Source organism: Carassius auratus, chromosome 31 (assembly GCF_003368295.1).
Source record: "Carassius auratus strain Wakin chromosome 31, ASM336829v1, whole genome shotgun sequence".
Classification (NCBI taxonomy): Eukaryota; Metazoa; Chordata; class Actinopteri; order Cypriniformes; family Cyprinidae; genus Carassius; species Carassius auratus.
This window is the reverse complement of record NC_039273.1, coordinates 16,270,626-16,291,320: the sequence shown is the minus strand read 5'-3', so window position 1 is coordinate 16,291,320 and position 20,695 is coordinate 16,270,626. Positions and strand designations below refer to the sequence as shown.

General features: G+C 38.6%; 1 protein-coding gene across 1 annotated transcript; it reads left to right on the top strand.

Moving 5' to 3' along the window:
• The first annotated feature begins 302 nt into the window (after window positions 1–302).
• On the top strand, window positions 303–2,399 carry LOC113051196 (zinc finger protein 648). The gene is made up of 2 exons (XM_026214770.1): window positions 303–369; window positions 868–2,399. Exon 2 carries the CDS (start codon window positions 942–944, stop codon window positions 2,397–2,399), a length of 1,458 nt encoding a protein of 485 aa, XP_026070555.1. The 5' UTR covers window positions 303–369; window positions 868–941.
• The last annotated feature ends 18,296 nt before the right edge of the window (window positions 2,400–20,695 follow it).

Here is a 20,695-nt window from a genome sequence, read left to right as displayed (position 1 = left end):
TAAAATATAGGCTTTGAAAATATTAAATATTTACATATTGATACAGCCTACAAAAAGAAAATAAATAAATAAAAACATCCTGGGAGGTTTTACTGTAATCGCATCATTAGGTTTATGTGGTATTCCCTGGGAAATATCCCATGTACCTCACATCTAGCATGGCTGAAAGTGTCAATGACTTGATCTTTCCCGACAGCAAATGGTTTTGGTAAAGTGCTGATCACTGCTAAAAAGATGTTGCACTCCCCCATGTGAAGTAAGTCTAACTGTGCTCTGGCTCCTCCTATGGTATCTTAACATCCACCATGAAGAGGAAGTGGATTAATTGCACTCTTTGAAATCACCATTGGTGGACTTGGTGCTGCCAAGGTAAGAGGCTCTCTTCATGTGTGAGATGTTTTAATGGTCCTTGAGAGGACATACTATGCACTAGACAGCTGAGAACAAAATCTCTGCTGGCTCAAAGAGTGTCTAACTCTTCAAAGGAGATCTGCTGGATGGTTTCCAGTTAGTATAAGTTATGCTGGAAACCTTAACAGTTTCATTATGACATCAGTACTCAAAAATCCAAGACTAAATTCATAGCCTAGAATAAAATAAACAAGGGCCTCTTGTTTAATTCAGTTGATATATAAGGAGGGTTACCAGCACTGTAGTGAGTTTTGGCTTTTTGAAATCTTGATATGAGTTATATCCAAAACTATTGCTCAATGTAGGGCAGCAGGATGTTATATTTATTTAGTTGTTTGAAGTGTCAAGTATTAGTCTATAATCTTCACAGTTCATAAAATCCAGATTAAAGTATTTTTCAAGATATTGTATCTAGATCTGACAACTAAACTAAAAAAAAATATTTTTCTTTTTCAGAGACTGTAAACACAGACATTTTAATTTGTTAATAAAGCTAGATTCACTAAACCTCACTCAAGAGATCATCTACAATGGCTAAAATGAATTACCTGTGGGATTCAACAGCTTTTACAGATAATGTATACATATCAAAACGAAGTATTAGAAAGATTCTCATCAGCAAGAGGCATTATCTGCCTGTGGAGAGTAACATTACTGACACTGTGAAAATGAACTTTAATCTGCCCAGTGAAAAGGACATCAGTGCTTCTGCCAGTTGTGATGAAAGTAAAAACAACAGAAGCCAAGAGAATTCTAGAAGTCAAGCTACATGCCACCTTCATGAGAGGCATTCTGAACAATCCTCTGAAAAGGAGAGAGAAGTGGATGTAACTGGTGTGAAGGCTGAGCCTGGATCTGACCCTGAGCCTGGATCTGATTCCCGACTGAATCATGAGCACTTGGAAGCGACCAGCATCCCCAACATGAAAGTGAAGCAGGAGGTGGAAATCACTGCGCCATATGATCTGGCAGCAGTTCCACAAGATCAGCAGGAGACTGTGGGGGATGAATGCGAGGTTGAGGGTAACAGAGTGGACAGCCTGAATTCTTCTCAGATTCGGGTTTTAAAAAGACATTTTGTCTTTGCAGGCATGAAAAAGCGAGGAATGGAAGGAGACACGGAAAACCGTCCATACAAGTGCCCCTACTGCAACTGGGCTTTCAAAAGGTCTAGCAACCTTTTGAGTCATATCGATACTCACCAAGGTCTTAAACCACATGTTTGTGACCTGTGTGGGAAGGCCTACTCGCACCAAGGTACTCTTCAGCAGCACAAGCGGCTACACACGGGCGAAAGACCATACCAATGCCCATTTTGTGAGAAAAGCTACATTTGGTCCTCTGACTTCCGTAAACACATCCGAACGCATACCGGAGAGAAGCCGTACACCTGTAAGGAATGTGGAAAGGACTTTGTGCGTTCCTCAGACCTGCGGAAGCACGAGCGCAACATGCACACCAACAACAAGCCATTCCTCTGCAAGCAGTGTGGCCAAACCTTCAACAAACCCCTATCTCTTCTCCGTCATGAGCGCAAGCATTTGGGTGAGAGGCCCTTTGTTTGCCCGGAGTGCGGGAAAGCATTTGCCCTGGCCAGTCGCATGACAGAGCACAGGAAAATCCACAGCAGCGTGCGTCCCTACACCTGCTCCGTTTGCTCCAAAGCTTTCACCAAGTCCTCCAACCTCGCTGAACATCTCTCAGTTCACAGCGGAGAGCGGCCACACAAGTGCTCAGAGTGTGGACTGGCATTTGCAATGGTGTCTCGGCTAGTGCGACACCAGCGTATTCACACAGCTGTCCGCTCTTATCACTGCCAAGCCTGCGATATGTCATTCAGCTACCTCACGGAACTCAAGAGGCATCAGAAGCAGCATAGAGAGGGCACAATCTTTGTATGTGCGCAGTGCAGTAAATCTTTCCCACAGGATTCCCTGCTTACAGAACACATGCAGAGCCATGCTGACGCTGAGACTTGCATTTCCTAAGTACTGTTACTGAAGTAACTGGAGGATAGCAAGTAAGCCTGGGTTATCTATCTATCTATCTATCTATCTATCTATCTATCTATCTATCTATCTATCTATCTATCTATCTGTCTATCTGTCTATCTGTCTATCCGTCTATCTATCTATCTATCTATCTATCTATCTATCTATCTATCTATCTATCTATCTATCTGTCTGTCTATCTGTCTATCTGTCTATCTGTCTGTCTATCTATCTATCTATCTATCTATCTATCTATCTATCTATCTATCTATCTATCTATCTATCTATCTGCCTTAACCACATGGTTATTAGGTAGAATTAAAAAAAGAAAAAAAAAAACATTTGATGAGACTTGTGTCTGTTTTTATTAGTGTTAACTGCAGGAAATTGTGGGGACCACTGTCGAGAGTAAACACACTGGTGACCCATTTGTAAAATGTTATTGGAAGCTTATGGCATCTTGCCAAAAAAGGTAGATTCTGTTTGTGAGAGAAAGCGATAAGGAATATTGTGAATTCTCTTAGAGGTGTTGCATGCATACTGCTATTTCAAGTTTGAACATATGTTATTAAAGCTGTTTGATATTACTATGTGGTGGTACTATATTTTGGTACTAAATGTGTGCCGTAGGAGGAAATGTTTAATTGTATTTTGAAGTTGCAGATATTTGGCTGGTGGTGGATGTTATATTTTGAATTAAATTAACTATGAACTGTTACCTCTTCTTTTATGTAGTTAAAACTCAGAATTAATAAAATCCAGATTTTTTCAGGATCCATGTGTGAAATGTGGTATTGGAAACATGGGAGGGTGTTGTAATAGAGAATGTTGTTGGAATCATGTTATTCCCTCTGTATGTCTTTCTTGAGGACAGAAAACTTAATTCCCAGATTTCCTCGCTTGTGCTAACATTTGTCCCTTTGCTGTCAGAACAGCACACTCATGGTAAAAGAAGATGGCATACATCTAAATAAACTCCACTGTCCTACATTGCAAAAAGAGATGTTGGCTCATATAACCATATTTTTAGTTGACTACTTACATTGTTTTTACTTGTTAATTAAATACATTGTCATACACAAATAGTACTGATTTTTTACATTTTTAAAACAATTTTAAACATTTTTGATAGAGTTATTGAATAAATAATTAATATATCTCCCTCTGCAATAAACCAAGGCAGTGGTGTAATACCTGTACAAAAATACATTTCCCACTTCTTCACTACTGTCCGGCTCCATATCTTAAAAATTTGATTTGTCAAAACCCACTTAAATTATTAAAATAACTTTGCATGTGGTGAAGTGGGATGAGGGATGGAAGTGTTACATGTTATACAATTTACTGACACTACCAGCTGTAGAGACATTCTAAGTTCATGTTTCCATAGGTCACAGCACCTTTGCTCAGCACTCATTTCCATCATGTCCCTGGCCCCACAGGGAATGACACAAATCCCTAGAGTCAGCATGGGGAGCTGTGCCTCAGCTGTTCAGTGTCCTCAGTCAAAGAAGACTGGGCACCAAACACTTAACAGATTATTAAAAGACCTCTATGTCCTCAGTGTATTTCTGTAACCACAGATGTTACTGTATGTAAAGATACAGACGCTGCTCTGACCTCCTCTAGGAAAAGTGCAGGGGTGTGTCCGAGGAATCCCTTGGTCATGTGAAAACTAGTCACCAAGCTGAAAGTCCATCCCTGAGTTCCTCGGCAGGTGATTACTCATCAATCAGGAACCTTAAAGGGTTAGTTCACCCAAATAGCAAAATTATGTCATTAATGACTCACCCTCATGTTGTTCCAAACCCGTGAGACCTCCGTTTATCTTTGAAACACAGTTTAAGATATTTTAGATTTAGTCCGAGAGCTTTCAGTCCCTCCATTGAAGCTGTGTGTACGGTATACTGTCCATGTCCAGAAAGGTAAGAAAAACATAATCAAAGTAGTCCATGTGACATCAGAGGGTCAGTTAGAATATTTTTAAGCATTGAAAATACATTTTAATCCAAAAATAGCAAAAACTACGACTTTATTCAGCATTAACAGTTAACCAAATCGAACTGAATCATTTTAAATGGTTCGTGTCTCCAATACGCATTAATCCACAAATGACTTAACCTGTTAACTTTTTTAATGTGGCTGACACTCCCTCTGAGTGCAAACAAACCATTATCCTGGAGTAATTCATTTACTATTCATTGACTGAACTGCTGTGAAGAGAGAACTGAAGATGAACACCGAGCCAAGCCAGATGACGAAAAACAGATGACTCGTTCTCGATTCAAGAACTGTTTCTGTCAGACGCGTCCGATTCGAGAAACGAGGAGCTGATGATACTGCACATGTGTGATTCAGCGTGAAGCAGACCGACACACAGAGCGTCTGAACCAAACTGATTCTTTTGGTGATTGATTCTGAACTGATTCTGTGATAGTGTTATGAGCACGGGGAAACCGAAGGCTTAAATCACTGGCAATCATCCCCAATGATGCCATTTCGTCGAGCGCACAAGAACCGCTGAACCGTTTTCTTCAATCGGTTTATTGAATCCAACTGTCCGAAAGAAATGGAAGCTTTAGCCTAAGTTCTGCCAGGAAGACTCAAATCACTTCGTCACTAATTACCTTCATCATTATCCAATCACGTCTTTATACTCCTGTATAAAAGATCGTACTTACACATGTTTGAGTTCGCAGATGCCAACGCGACAACAACCTCCACCCTCCCCACCACCACCAGGATGGTCCTGTCCTTACCTTCCAGGGGGGTCTGCGCTGTCAATAAATGTATGCTTCGTACATTCCTCTATCTCCCGAGTCTTTCTGGTAGAACTACTGGTGATCCGAAAACCAATGAGTCAATCTTTTGTTCATTATTTGGCTCGGCTCGGTGTTCATCTTCAGTTCTCTCTTCACAGCAGTTCAGTCAGTGTAATGTTTGAGTAAATGAATTACTCTGGGATATTGGTTTGTTTGAACTCAAAGGGAGTGTCAGCTACATTAAAAAAGTTAACAGCTTAAGTAATTTGTGGAATGCGTATTGGAGATGCGAACCGTTTAAAACAATTCAGTTCGATTTGGTGAACTGGTTCAAAAAGATCCGGTTACATCAAATGACTCGTTTGTGAACCGGATATCACAAACTGCTTTGTTTTGAACTCTCTCTCTCACAACAGTCAGAGAGAAGAATACAATGATGAATAAAGTCATAGTTTTTGCTATTTTTGGACCAAAATGTATTTTCGATGCTTAAAAAATTCTAACTGACCCTCTGATGTCACATGGACTACTTTGATGATGTTTTTCTTACCTTTCTGGACATGGACAGTATACCGTTCACACAGCTTTAATGGAGGGACTGAGAGCTGTTGGACTAAATTAAAATTTCTTGAACTGTGTTCTGAAGATAAACGGATTATTAATGACATAATTTTGCTATTTGGGTGAACTAACCCTTTAATTAGGAATCCTATGAACAAAACAATAAACCTGAATATTGATACTGAGCTATGATACTGTAATGTTACCCTGGACCACAAAACCAGTCATAAGGGTTCATTTTATGTTACAAAAATTAAGATTTATGCATCAATGAAAGGTAAATGAATAAGCTTCCTATTGATGTGTGGTTTGTTAGGATAGGGCAATATTTGGCCGATATACAACTATTTGAAAATCTGGGGGTGAAAAAAAAATCTAATTATTGAGAAAATTATATTTAAAGTTGACAAATTAAGTCCTAATCAATGCATATTACTAATCAAAACTAAGTTTTGACATATTTACTGTAGGAAATCTATTAAATATCTTCATGGAACATGACCTTTAATTAATGTCCTAAAGATTTTCGGAATCTATAATTTTGACCCATAAAATTTATTGTTGGCTACTGCGACAAATATACCCCTGCCACTTATGACTGTTTTTTGTGGTCCAGGGTCACATATATACAATTATCAGGATTTCTTCCTGTGACATGGGCCCTTGGTTCTGACTCATTGTCCTAGATATTTTTTGTCATGTAACACAAAATATTATGCTCATATTAGACTTGTTACAAAACTATTGTTCAAATTTAATTTAATTTGTGCAAAAATACAGGCCATACTGTATATGGATCTCAAACATAAATATTGCATATTTTTTCTGGATAAAATACCTTTTGACCAACAAATTTCAAATTTTTTCATAGCTTTTTATCTTATTTGAACCCTGAGAAAAATGGATGAACTTTAATGACTAGTTTATGTAAGTGAATAAAGTGAAAAAAATGTTTTACTTTTAATAATCAACAATATTTTTTACCTGTTAAATGTCCCCCTGTGCCGTATACAGGACGCCTACGTTGACTATACTTTATTACAATCAAATCTAATCTAATCTTGACAAACTATATATCGTTAGAAAGGTCTAAGACTCCCAAATATATATTTTACCAATATTTTTTTGTTAAAATTATGTAGGAAAAGTAATAGATTAATTTATGACAAGAGTGCACCCTCAGAAATGTACATTACAAAAGGAGTTTTGACCTTTGTTTAAAAAAAAAAACTTCCTCGTTGCCTTTTTCTCTATCACATTTTAGAAATCATCAGAAGTTATATATCACTTGAAAACATAAAATCTCCAAATTCATCCTTTAAAACCCATTTTAAAATCAGACATTGCATTACCATGTAAATGGCACATCAAAATCATGTTACAAAATGTTTTCAGTCATGAATTATACAAATTTAGGTTTGTATCATGCACATTCAAGTCTATCTTCAAAAAGGTGAGTGACAGGTTAATAATAATAAAAAAAATCATTTTAAGCAATCCCCCAACTAATATATTTCACATAACAGAACTTTATACAGTCCACAGGAAAAATAACTACATTTTAAATTAACCTGTTCAAAAGTTTACTTATTTTGTATTTTTATCCTACTAAATAAAAAATAAACAGCATTTTTTTATCCCTCTTTACTAATTCTGCAAGGGATTTATGACCACAACTGCATCAGGGTTGAATGTTAAATTGACAGCCGTCAAACAGGATAACAAGCACAGTGATTCACTAAAGGTTTGAGTCTGTCAGCTCATTCTCGTTAAGTCTAACTGCACTTTTCCACTACACAGTACCAGCCGGCCTTGCCTCGACTCGCCTTGACTCAACTTGCCTTTGTTTGGTTTTCCACTGTGTAAAAGTTGTACCTGTACCTACTTCCAGATATTTTTCCGTATCACCTCCGGCGAGGTTCTAAGCGAGCTGAGGCGATACTAAAACGTGATGTGAAAACACGGCAGACTGCTGATTGGTCAGAGAGTATCTTCACTATTCACTGCATCATCATTGCACACACCAGACAGAGTTTCCTGAATAACCCAGCCATTTTTAAATAGTTTTGCTGCCCTCCTGAAACAACGTTTGTCTTCTTGCTGAGAAACAGCCACATCCTGAGGATCAAAAACAGCATACATTCAATTTTCTCCATTGTCCTGTTTGTGTGTCGTGTAGAAGATTACATCACGGCAGTTTCCTGTGGCGTTGCTATTACGATCAGGTACTATTGTGGAGGTACTATCTGCAATGGAAAACGGAGTGAAAAGCGAGCCAAGCCGAGCAGAGGCGAGTCAAGTCGAGTTGAGCTGGTACTGGTAATGGAAAACACCATAACAGTCTTAGAGCGCCGAGTCAGTGATGAGGCAGACGTACAGATAGGGATGTGTATCATTTACATTTTACCGATAACAATACTTATCAATACTGTTATCAAAACTATTTGGAGCAAAAAGATATGAAGTTGTTGAAAATGTCAAGTTATTTCATTACTGCTGAACTTTAGCAAATGTATTAATGATCTTCAGTCAAGAGCAGTGAGTTATTTTTCTCTTTGTGCTTTATTTTTATTGAAATCAAAGGAATAGTTCACACAAAAATGCAAATTGAGTCATCATTTACTCAAACCTGAATGAGTTTCTTCTTCTGTTGAGCATAATAACTTGTTTTGAGGAAGTCAGTGGGAACCAGCAACTGCATGTTACCCACATTCTTCAAAATAGTCAAAATGTTCAGCATGAAAAATAAATACAAATTAATACATGTTTGGTACAACATGATTGAGAAATTAATTACAGAATTAAAATTTTTGGGTGAACTATCCCTTTAATGACAAGATGCAGTATGTTTAGTACTGTCCCTTTAAGAGATGCACACACCCATTTCTCTCTTGCCTCTTTACTTTCACTTTATACACAATTAACTGTGTTTATATGTAAACCTTATGTGTTTTTGACAGTAGTAGCACAATCAGACGTTTAACCAGAATTTTAGTGTATGGACTAGGGCTGTGCAAAAAAGTAAATGCGCTCCTGTGATTAGTAGTATACTGTATATCCAGCATGTGCGTTCAGATCAGGGTTGCCAGGTTTTAAAAAGAAAATCGCCCAGTTGCATCTCAAATCGAGCCCAATCGCTCTTCGTTCCGGGCGCTAAAATATGGCCTTGGTATTCGCATTTTAGGGGCTAAATATCTCGTTATTGGGATTGGGGACGCTTCGACCCAAGGACATAAAAAACAACTACTGACTTGGCAGGTTGGCATTTACTAAACAGAGCCGTAGTTCACTGACAATCTAAACAAAATCGATTTCAAAATCACAGGCAATTCAATGCTGATTTTGAAAGCGATTTTGTGTAGCTTTCGATTTTTTGCACAGCCCTATATGAACGCGCTCTTAATAAGCACAGGCACACAAATAAACGTTTCACCGGGAAGGCCTTAAAGCACATGCAAATGTTCTTTTGTGATTGCAGTAAGTGCAGGGCCTCGTGAGTGTAACTCTACCGCTGAATTGACATTTAATGTGAATGTGTCTCGTGAGTTGCTATTGGAGCTAGAGCCGTGACATAATACAACACATTGCTTGAGGTAGATGTTGTGTTTTGTTAGTAAATGTTTGATTATATTACTTGTACTGCCTCCTTCGTTCACTATTACGAATGGATATCACACGCAAGTCGAGCAAATGTAAGTCACATATTTCAGTGAAGGGAAATGACAAACAGCAACTTCTAATTCATTATGAACATTAAAACTACACAGAGATAAAGCAACACAAGTATCAATAACAGTATTTGTCCTGAAGCTTATCGATACTCCGGTATTGACCCAATTACATACCACTCCAAAAAATACAGTGGGGGCAGTGTCAGTGGCTGCTGGTTCAGGTACATTGCACTGGGGCCATGTTTTCAGGAGTCTGTTCTTTAAAAGAGTAAATGGCTAACAAGACTCCTGAAACCTGGCATCAGTGTGCAGTATCATGGATTCAGATGGGTTTGAGTGTTCGTTTTCAGTGCTAAAGTGGTTAAAGGCATCTCTCTGGAAGCCTTCTGTAAAATCAACAGAGAAGCCAAGAGAGAAAGCAAACTTTTTACTGCACACTGACAAACTGTTAACACTTTTCTCCTGCACATTAACAATGTTCTAAAATTACGGACAACACTGACAAACTTTTATTGCCATCTAGTGGCTCACAGGAAAACATCTAAAAATATCTGATAAATGTTTTAACCTGAACACGTGACTCTCCAATTGAGTCCAAGCATGGTGCGAATTACACAGTGACCATAAAAAAATAATCTAGTGATTTACTTATTGTAGCCATACAAATTAATTAAGTTGAAAATACTAAAGTCTCAAACCCAAAGAGATATTCTTTATCAAAGTTAAGACTGCCATGCCCTCCTAAAATGGCTTGTTCAAACACGCCCTCACGTGCCCTGTCACTATGTGGAAATATTTGCTTAATGCCGCCCAAATTTTCATGCAAAGAAAGAAGGTGTGGTTTCAGTTACAGTAGTTAGTGTTAAAACGGCCATGTCAGGGAGATGCTGTGTGTTTCTAGATGAAAGCACTTTATTTGAAATTAGATTAATTTAGGAATCTTTAAGATAACTTACAAGTTACAACAGAACAGCAACGCATTTTATGGACGACCGTTTTGTGAAACTAAGAGGGGAGGTCAATCTGACTTTGCTACTGTTAAATAATATTACTTTTCTGTTAAATAATGTGTTTTTTGAACATTAAAGCACATAATAATATTCTGTTACACAAGATGACTGCCAATTACTATTAAAAGAAATAATATTGTTAATATATGTAAAAATGTCTAAGTCATAACATAACATCATTTCATATATATAGCCTAATTAAATAACAAAAAAGAAATATTAAAATGTTACTATGCTTCCACTATTCGAGCTCGCTGATTGGTTTAAGAATAAACCACCAATTTATCTTAGATATTTTTGCTGCATATGCTACAGAACAAAAAATGTGTTTCCTCCTGACCGCTTTCTCCGGTGACTATCTACCCACTGCCGAGCTCTGCCTGGATCTGGTTTTCTTGTTTTGCTGAGCGGTGCCAGCCAGAATTATTTTCTGTTAATTTCCAGTCCATTCTAGGGCTGTGCGATTAATAGAAATCATCATAAAATCACGATTTGAGCAGAATGCATAACGCCTAGTGCAAGAACAGAACAGACTGGGCATATGCCTAACTCCAGGTTCACACACTGTCTGTGATGCGCCTTTTTTCCGAGCCCATGTTAACGGATCAGAGCGTTCACACTGAACGCGGTAAAAGGCTAAAAAATAAAAACGTGCGAAAATAATTAATATCTACACATGAGCATAGAGAGAATTGTGAGTGCACTGTGCACAGGATGCAGTTTAAGTGAGAGGAGGCACGTTTTAAGTGTGCACACTCTCTCCGCGCAGAGCAGCGTGTATCTGAGCAAGTACGTCTGGTTTTGTGACAGCGCAAAGGAAAGCTGTGTGTGAACAGAGAGATTTGCGCTCGTGCATTATTTTAATGTGCTTTCACGTTATATTTATGCGCTCTAGCTGCTGACCGCATACACATACAAACTGCAAACACCTGAGGCACCGCTACAATTAATGAGCTCTATGAACAATGAACTATAAATCTAGTAACACGTGCATCTTTCACACGCATTTGACAGAACCGATGTTTTGCTGTTAATGGTTATTTTAGCAAATAGTTTGCTCCATAAATTCAGTTCAACAGCACTCATTTAAAAGGGGGTAAACTTTGTCACTAAACTAAATCTACACATGCATTTTAGGTGTTCTCGCTCTGTCCAAGCAATGAATGCATGTCTTTTAATAAGCTGTAGCATATTCCTTAACCACTCAGTTAATGTCAATATGATTACCAAAATTATATTTTAAAATCAGCCATGGCTATAGAAATGCATATTAATGTTTACAAGTAAATCTCCATAGTATGCATATTATTTACAAGTAACCCCCCCCCCCCCACACACACACACACACACACACACACACGTCTACTTTTGATGTCCATCATTGGGGGGGGTCAAGCCTTCTTTAGGGGGGTCAGATCCCCCAACCCCCCCTTGTAATTCAGAGTCCAGGCAGTCTCCCCAACTGGTAACTGATATGTTTCTCTCCAGTATCTCCCCTCCTAAGAAAGTAAACTTGTTACTGATATTGGAACAAGGGGAAAGGTCACAACAAAAGCAGCCTATTCTTCAGCCTATTAAGACTGGTACTAAATCAAATTATATACAAAATTCCAGAAATCAAGCAAACACCCTGTTACCGGCACATTAAAATGCAGTTTTGGGGATTCAATCACAAGTTGTCTGCCAAGATGTATTTACCATTTTCACCTGGTATACATATTGAAAGCATCAGTAGTGGTCTATACATTGAGTTCAATATGGATGGTATTTAGTCTTGCTATATATAGTCCTTTAATCTTAAAGTGGACTCATGACTCCCATATACAGTATACTGTACAAACTTTGGGTTTACTTGCATGGCCTGGTGTCCACAGCGAATCTGCACCAGCCAATTATTGGATCCAGGAAAGGCTGACCTATGTCACTGAATTGTGCCTCGGAGAACTTCAATCTGTCCAACAGCTGTAGTAGCCAACAAATCAGATCACAAAACACTTTTCAACACATACACAAAAAGGGCAAAACTGTCTACAGCATCCCTGTTAGCACCATATGTACAGGTGTGTGTTACTTTAATAAGCTCTCCCAGCAGCACCAAATGGGGTTCCTCTATCTTGAGCAGAGCTTTTGCCACCACCTCACAGTAGTGGAAGGCCTGAGAAATCAGACCACAGACCAGTAACTAGCATACATATACAGAACACAACACAATAATAACTATACAGTAGTTAAAATATACAATATGAACACACACTGAACCATAGTAAAACAACAGAAAAAGAAAGTCATATAATCTGACAGATTTGAAAATTAAGGAACACTTATAATCATAAAAAATAATGAATCATATTTTCATAAAGTAATAAAGTAGGATACACAGTGGGGTCTAGAATTCTGAAACTACACTGAACAATTTAAAACAATTACATTTTTGAAATAAATAAATGAATAACATTTTAATTAAAATAAAATGTAATTTATATTATTATTATTATTAATAATAATAATAAATTGGAATACAATTATCTCGCTAATGGTCTCAAACCTTCAGATCCACAGATTTGCTAAGATTCCTTTAGTTAATGTGTGAATGCTACCCAAAAAAAGCAGGAATTAAAAACTCAGCATTTTCAATCCTCCAGAGAATTCTGGAGAATTCAGTACAGCAAAACGTTGTGACAGAACTTGGAAAACAGAATGCTGCAATCAAAGTATTAAATAGAAGAGACATTTTTATTTAGGAACTTTGATCCACATTGAATCCTCACATTTGCTTGCAGCCCAGAAGCACAAGGCATTCTGATTTGTTTGTATACCAGCCAAAGGGACATTGAGAAGTGAGGTTGCAGATATGGGAAGCATACAGCATATGCTTGGAGGATGAGATGGAACATAAAGTCAAGATCTACTTTGAGAATCATTTGATATTACACCATTGGGATCAGCATTTATAGACATTCTGAACTCGATTGGGGTCAGACAACATGTGTCAAAGCCCACTCACTGTCGTATTTATACTTTAGATTTAATACTGTCACATGGAGTTGATGTTAATGACTTTGAAACTCTGCAGCAGTGATGATCTCTTATCTAGTCTTGTGTATACTATATAGAGCTAAAGCTGCAAACTCAACCCCTTATTACAAATATAGTAGTATCATCACTTCTACAACAAAAGCCTGCTTTGTAAATAATCTTCCTAATTTGTCTAAATTTCTCAGCAAATCCAATAGCTCATAAAAACTTGATGTTGTAACAGAAACTATAGACTACTCTCTCTTTTCTAGCACTTTAGATATGGTTGCTTCTTTATGCTTAAAGAAGATTAAGGAAAACAGTCCGATAATGTGTTATAATGATCACACTTGCGCATCCCAGAAAATTGAGCGCAGCTGGAAGAAAACGAAACTAGAGGTATTTTGTATTGCATGGAGGTAAAGTACTTCTACTTATTGAAAAGCTCTAAACACTAAATTAACAATAAAGAAAGAAATATATAAAGCATCAACAGGTGCAGAAATGTCCCAAAAACACAGCAGTAATGACTACGAACTTATTTACTTCCAAGATCGATAATAGTAGAGATAAAATTCTAACCATGAAGCCGACAGCTACAGTATTGCATTATACAGTGAATAATAGATCCCCTAAAGAACAATTCCACCCATTCTCTGCTATAGGAGATTAAGAATTCTATAAACTTCATCTCATCTAAATCATCTAAACCAACAACATGTATGTTAGACCCTATTCCATCTAAGCTACTAAAAGAGGTGGTTCCAGAAGTCATAGTGTAACAATGTTTGTAGACCGGGAAGAAGGAGGAGGGAACCAGTGAATATTTAAATATAAAACTTTAATAAACAATAGCAAGAACACAAAATTAAAATACTATACTCAAGACTGCACTCTACTCCCCCCTCTACGAGTGGCAGGGGGAGCCAATCACGGCAGTCACAGCACCTGGGGGTAAAGATAGACCAGGCACGAGAAAAGGGGATGAGGATGAGGAGAGAAAGTGATTAGAGGGTGGAGAGAGGAATTCATCCAGGTCCGGGCACACTGCCACTTGGTCCTCAACCAGCTGAGAGGCTCTCACTTGCGGTGCCATGCGATGGTACTGGACATCTCTGGTGGATGCCCCAAAGGTCCTCCGCCTCCTGGTGAATGGCAATGGCTTCTCTGGTTGAGGGCAGCCGGCATCGAGTCCCCCGTTCCCTGCTCATCTCCAATCATTGCGGACGTCACCAGGCTCCGGCCTCCTAGCAAAAAGAGCACAGACTCCTCTGATCTCTCTCAGATTGCAGCCACCACCCTGACCCCAGAGCCAGGAGCACAGCAGCAACCCCTCTCTCCCACCTGTTGAACAATGGCTCCAGCACCATGCCTCAGGTAGCCACCAGCGGTCTCTGCTCCTTCGTGCTGCCTGATCTCCTCAGCATCGTGATCCCCCTCAGCGGCGAGGGCTCTCTGACAATGTGTCCCTCCTTCCTCCTAGGTTTTGCCACCAATGTAATAAAGTTCGTAGATTGGGAAAAGGGAAATGGGAACCAGCAAACATTTAAAACTTGAACAACTGAACAAACACAAAATGAAAGTAAAAGCGCCAGCCCCTAACGGACGACTGCCACATAAAATTTTATATAACAACAACATAAAATCCAGACCTGGTCCTCACTTGTTCTTTACTTCAACTGATTAGTGCATTACAGCCACTAACTGGAATAAAGTATGAATCAGGATTTTTCTTGTAGGACAAAATAAACCATAAAAACCGATCAAAACAAATAAATAATCTAGAAAAAAAAAAAAAAAACTATTGTCACACTGTCTTGCCTCGCATCCCAATGTTTGTACTATCCATCGTAAATAGTACAGTATGTGAGATTAGAATTAGTATGTCCCAAAGCATAGTATGTTGCAAAATTTATGCCAAAAATCCCCGGATGGTCTACTATTTTAGGTTTATTTTTGAAGTGTGGATCCATGTACACTCTAATGGCTAATATTACCAATAATCCATTGTGTTACTACAAACACGAGTAAAAAGCACTCAAAAAATTAAAATTGAAATGAAATGAAACTGTGACATGATAATTGACAGGCCAGTTTACAGTGACAGGATGTGTGTAACTGTGCTACAGAGCTTCCGCTAGAGACTACTCTTCTACTACACACTCAAAAGGGTTTTCTTTACCAAAAAAGTATATACTTGATGGAGCCGGACAGGATACTCTCAACAGTGCATGTGTAAAATTATCCTCAGTTGCAAATTTCCAAATTTCCTAAGTCGTCTCAAAAAAAAGAGGTGCTGTTGGGCCTTCTTCACAACTGCTTGGGTTTGTTCAGACCATGTGAGGTCATCGAAGATGTGAACGCCAAGAAAATTTACGTTTTTGACTCTCTCTACCGGAGTTCCATTGATGGTGATTGGGCTGTGTTCTCTATGCTTTCTCCTGAAGTCCACAATGATCTCCTTGGTCTTAAAGATGCTGAGAGAGAGGCTGTTTTACTGGCACCAGTGTGTCACTTCTTCTCTGTAAGCTGTCTCGTCATCATTAGTTATCAGACCTAAACACTGTTGTGTCGTCTGCAAATTTAATGATGACACTGGAGCTGTGTGTGGCCATGCAGTAATGGGTGTAGAGAGAGTACAGAAGTGGGCACCCTGGGGAGTCCTCCAGTGCTGAGGATCAGTGAAGAGGAGATAGTATTTCCTTTTGACAATTTGACATCTGCCTGACAGGAGGTCCAGTATCCAGCTGCAAAGTGAACTGTTCAGACCCAGAGCCCAGAGGTTCACATTAAGCTTGGATGGCATTGGTACTGAATGCTAAACTGTAGTCTACAAACAGCATTCTCAAATATGTGTTTTTCTTGTCTAGATGAGAGAGAGCAGTGCGCAATGCATGTGTGCAACCCACATAGCAAATGTCTTCTGGCCCAGATCCGGGCCACACAATGACTTTTCCCTCAGCCCAAGAAGTACCGCAAAGAATGACCGCCTGGAAGTGGCCCAGAACTGGATTAAAGTCTCAAGCCACACATGGGCCATAAATGGCCCGAATCTCAGCCAGTTTATCAGCCTCAACTGTCCCTGATCTGGTTTTATTAAAACAGGTTTTATTATTGGTGCCAATTCACAGCCTTAAGTAAACCAGAATGCCCAAATCTGAGCCACACCTGAGCCTTATATAGCCCAGACCCAACCTAGACACTAAGCAGTGTTGGCCCAGATCCGGCCCGAATGGATTTCATGCAGGTCAGATGTGTGCCGGATCTGGGCCAACAGTATGTTGATACCTGGGAATTGTAATATTTCATATCATTACCTTTATTACCTATATCATATTATTACCACAGTAGTTCAATCACCTTTATTTATATAGTGCTTTGAACAAAATACATTGCGTCAAAGCACTGAACAACATTCATTTGGAAAACAGTGTGTCATTAATGCAAAATGATAGTTAAAGGCAGTTCATCATTGAATTCAGTGATGTCATCTTTGTTCAGGTTAAATAGTGTCTGTGCATTTATTTGCAATCAAGTCAATGATATCGCTGTAGATGAAGTGACCCCAACTAAGCAAGCCAGAGGCAACAGCGGCAAGGAACCGAAACTCCATCGGTGACAGAATGGAGAAAAAAACCTTGGGAGAAACCAGGCTCAGTTGGGGGGCCAGTTCTCCTCTGACCAGACGAAACCAGTAGTTCAATTGATGATGCATTGCAGTTGCAGTCCAGTCTGGCAGAATATAATATTAGTGTGAGGAGCAGGGCATAATTTGTTGTTAAACGCTGAAAATACTATCCCGATCCACTCCCGCAAGGCGCGCGTTTCTCATTCAAAACACGCATCACCAGAAACACGGCATGTCGCAACCCTTGACAAAACCATAGAAAGTAAAAGAAATGGACACAGCGACCCCATTGGATTCAATGGAGACAAGTGAAGTCAATTAGAAGCATGCACTTCCTGGGGGTTGAGCGTACTGCACAGACTGAAACTGAGCTTGATGATGTAAATGACACGTGAGCAGCCTGTAAGTCTTCTAATCGCTGTGCCAAAAGAAATCTGAATCACCCACTGAATCTTGCAGACGTTTTTGAATAATTCTGTCCTGTTGCTTTTATGGACTCTCTATGGGCTTCTCCCTTGATGTCATGCCTCCACTCCCCCCCGATTGCCATATAGACAGTAAAAGATTCTCTCAATCGTTAGCCTGCTTTTCACAAAAACTGCTTCTACGGGACCATAACGTAAGATACAAGGTAATGGGGCCTTTTATACATTTTCGTGTTTCTTTAGAAATAATGAATGGACAAATTGAGTCTTTAAATGCCTCAGATGTAAAGTTATTCGCTGTCAAAGTGACGCCAAAATGAATGGGAGTCAATGGAATGCTTACAGCAGATGGGTGTCCGCTAACCAATGGCGGCGCCCAGGGGTGCTTCAAAAAATGTGGTTTGAATTTGTATCTGTTCCTCACACAAAGTATCAAATGGATACAGGATTTAAATAAAAATAAAATACTTTCATGATCATTTTATTTAATGCTTGTGCATGACAGCATACTAATAAAAATGATGTGCCCCCACTCTCTATTATCAGTGTGTGTCCCATAGTAAATCAAATAAATATTACATGACAATGGATACTATATCTCTTTCTCTTTCTTTTCATGTAATTATTCAAAAATTATTTGGACCAATAATATTTATAATATAAAATTGTATAAAATTATAATTAAGTGCAGTTTAATGATTTGCTTAATTTTTAAATGAAATGTTTCATTCTGTTTTGACTTGGAATTTCAAAGCTTACATTTTAAAAATACTACACTTCAATAAAATGTATGTGATCATTTAACCATTATCATCCAATATTCCCAGACAGCAACATAGTGTTGGCCCAGATCCGGCCCACATCTGGCCCGCATGAAATCCATGTTGGCCAGATGTGGGCCAGACCTGGGCCGAAACTGCTTGCTGTCTGGGTTGTATTTATCTTGTTTATCATGGGTCACATAATATGCTGCCAGATCTTAGCCTGATTTGGGCCACATATCACTGGACTGATCTGGGCCATCAACAATCGGCTGAAAGGGTACATGCCATTGCCGACAGGAGGCTAGCAGTGCCACCTTTAGGCCACATGTGGGCCAAGTCCATTTGCTATGTGGGAATGGTGTCATCAGTGGAACGGTTGCCTTTGTAAGAGAACTGCAGTTAGTCTAGGGAGGCAGGCAGTACAGAGCATATGTATTCCTGATTCTCTCAAAGCATTTGCTGATGGTTGTTGTCAGAGCAATGGGGCGCCAGTCATTGAAGCAGGTTACTTTTGGTTGCTATGGTACAGCTACTGTGGTGGACATTTTAAGGCATGCCATGTGGAGACTGTAGTAGACAGGGAGAGATTGAAAAATTTCAGTGATGTGATGTTCTAGTTGCACCCAGTCTATTCCTGCTAAGCATCTCAAAAGGTTGTTCATTTCTTTTATTTTTTTCTTTTTTTTTCTCTTATTTACTCATGTTGTTACCATGTTAGTTTTTCATCAACTTTGACTTGCTCAAGTGTTTGGCCATATAATTTAAGTGATATTTCCTTTTCTCTTCTAAAAAATAAAATAAATAGATAACTGTTTTCGTTATTGATAGTTTAAAAGGCTATTTATTTGCCCACTGCTCTACATTAGTAATTGCATCTTGCTTTTTCTTCTCTTATTCTCAAATTGCCTCCCCTAATCCACAGGGCCCCATCATCAGCATATAGAGATTTGCCTACACCTATATCAATTTCCTCAAATATATAATTTATCATGCCATTTAAAAACACAGGGCTGCAAACACTGCCGTTTGGGATTCCATTTTCCACATGATTAACTTCTAAATGTTCAGTAAGTATACATTAACTTTTATAGTCCTGTCAAAAAGAAAATCCCCCACCCATTATTATTGCCTGCCTTCTACATCTAATTTCCTAACTTAATAAGCAGCCCTTCTTTCCATATTATATATATATATATTTATTTATATATTTTTTTATTTGTGCTTTACTTATTCTTAATTCCAAGATTAATACCAGATCCATAGTATTTTTCCCTTTACAGATAAGGAGACAAATAGTTTAATTTGTATTATTATTATTATTATTATTATGTTATTCTTTCTGTTTCCATTCATTCCATAATTTTCCCCTAGTTGTGAAGTTAGTGCTAGGTCTATAGTTTGTGGGATCTGACACATCCTTCCCAAGTTTCAATATAGGAACTATAATAGACTGTTTCTATTCATTTTTTCTGTGCCCCAAATTTTATTGAATGTAGCTTTAGTACTAGCACAGTCTTCAAAGTGTGCCAACATAATATAGCAAATGTAATCATTACCTGAGGACGAATGAATTGCCTTCTTTAATTTAAACAAACTAAAAGGCACATCTAAGTTTTCATTTGTTGCTGCTTTTCTTATATTTATACCAGGGTTCAGTGCACTCCACCCCCATTTCCATTTTCTAATTGTTGTATACCCTTGAATTCTAAAATCCCACTGTGGTTTGAGCCATGTTTCTTGAATACAAATTATATTGGACTTATCCTGTATATTTTATATAAATAGTTTGAACTCTAAACTGTTGGCAAGACTTTTTGCATTTAACCCTAATCCTACCATCTGAATACATCACCTCCTGATTGTGCCTGAGAGTTGGATGTACCTGTGACATTTAAAGCATCTTAGTGGCGGAGAGATATAAGGTATTACCTCATAGCTCATATATCAAACACACTTTGGAAGGCAGATTTTCTTTGTCGAATTTCATCACAATTGACAAACTATCAGTTCTCTCACCATTACGAGTTGTTTTAAGGCACCTAGCCTCTGTTATTTTCCCTCCCCTAAGATTTTCCCTAATCTGCTCCATTGATTTGTTAGTAGGAATTCCAGTAATCATTCCTTGTTTCATCATGTCCTTCCCATCTGATTTTCTTCCATCTCACTTACTGATCATCTACTCCCTTCTGCCATCTCCTGTCCATTCACAGTATGGTCCGTCTGTCGGTCCCTGGTACCCTCTTGTCCTTCACTGTTATAACTCCACCATTTATCCTTCCAGATCTCCTCCGTGGGACTCTAGAATGGTGAGTGGCTCAGGTGTCACTCTTTATCATTTACTCCACAAGCCTCGCTCTGTTCCCATGGATCTCGGCCCCGCCCCACTCTTCACACATAGATCCTCTTCTGAATATTAGTAATTCATAAATGCCATTATGATATGTTCCAAAATCCTTT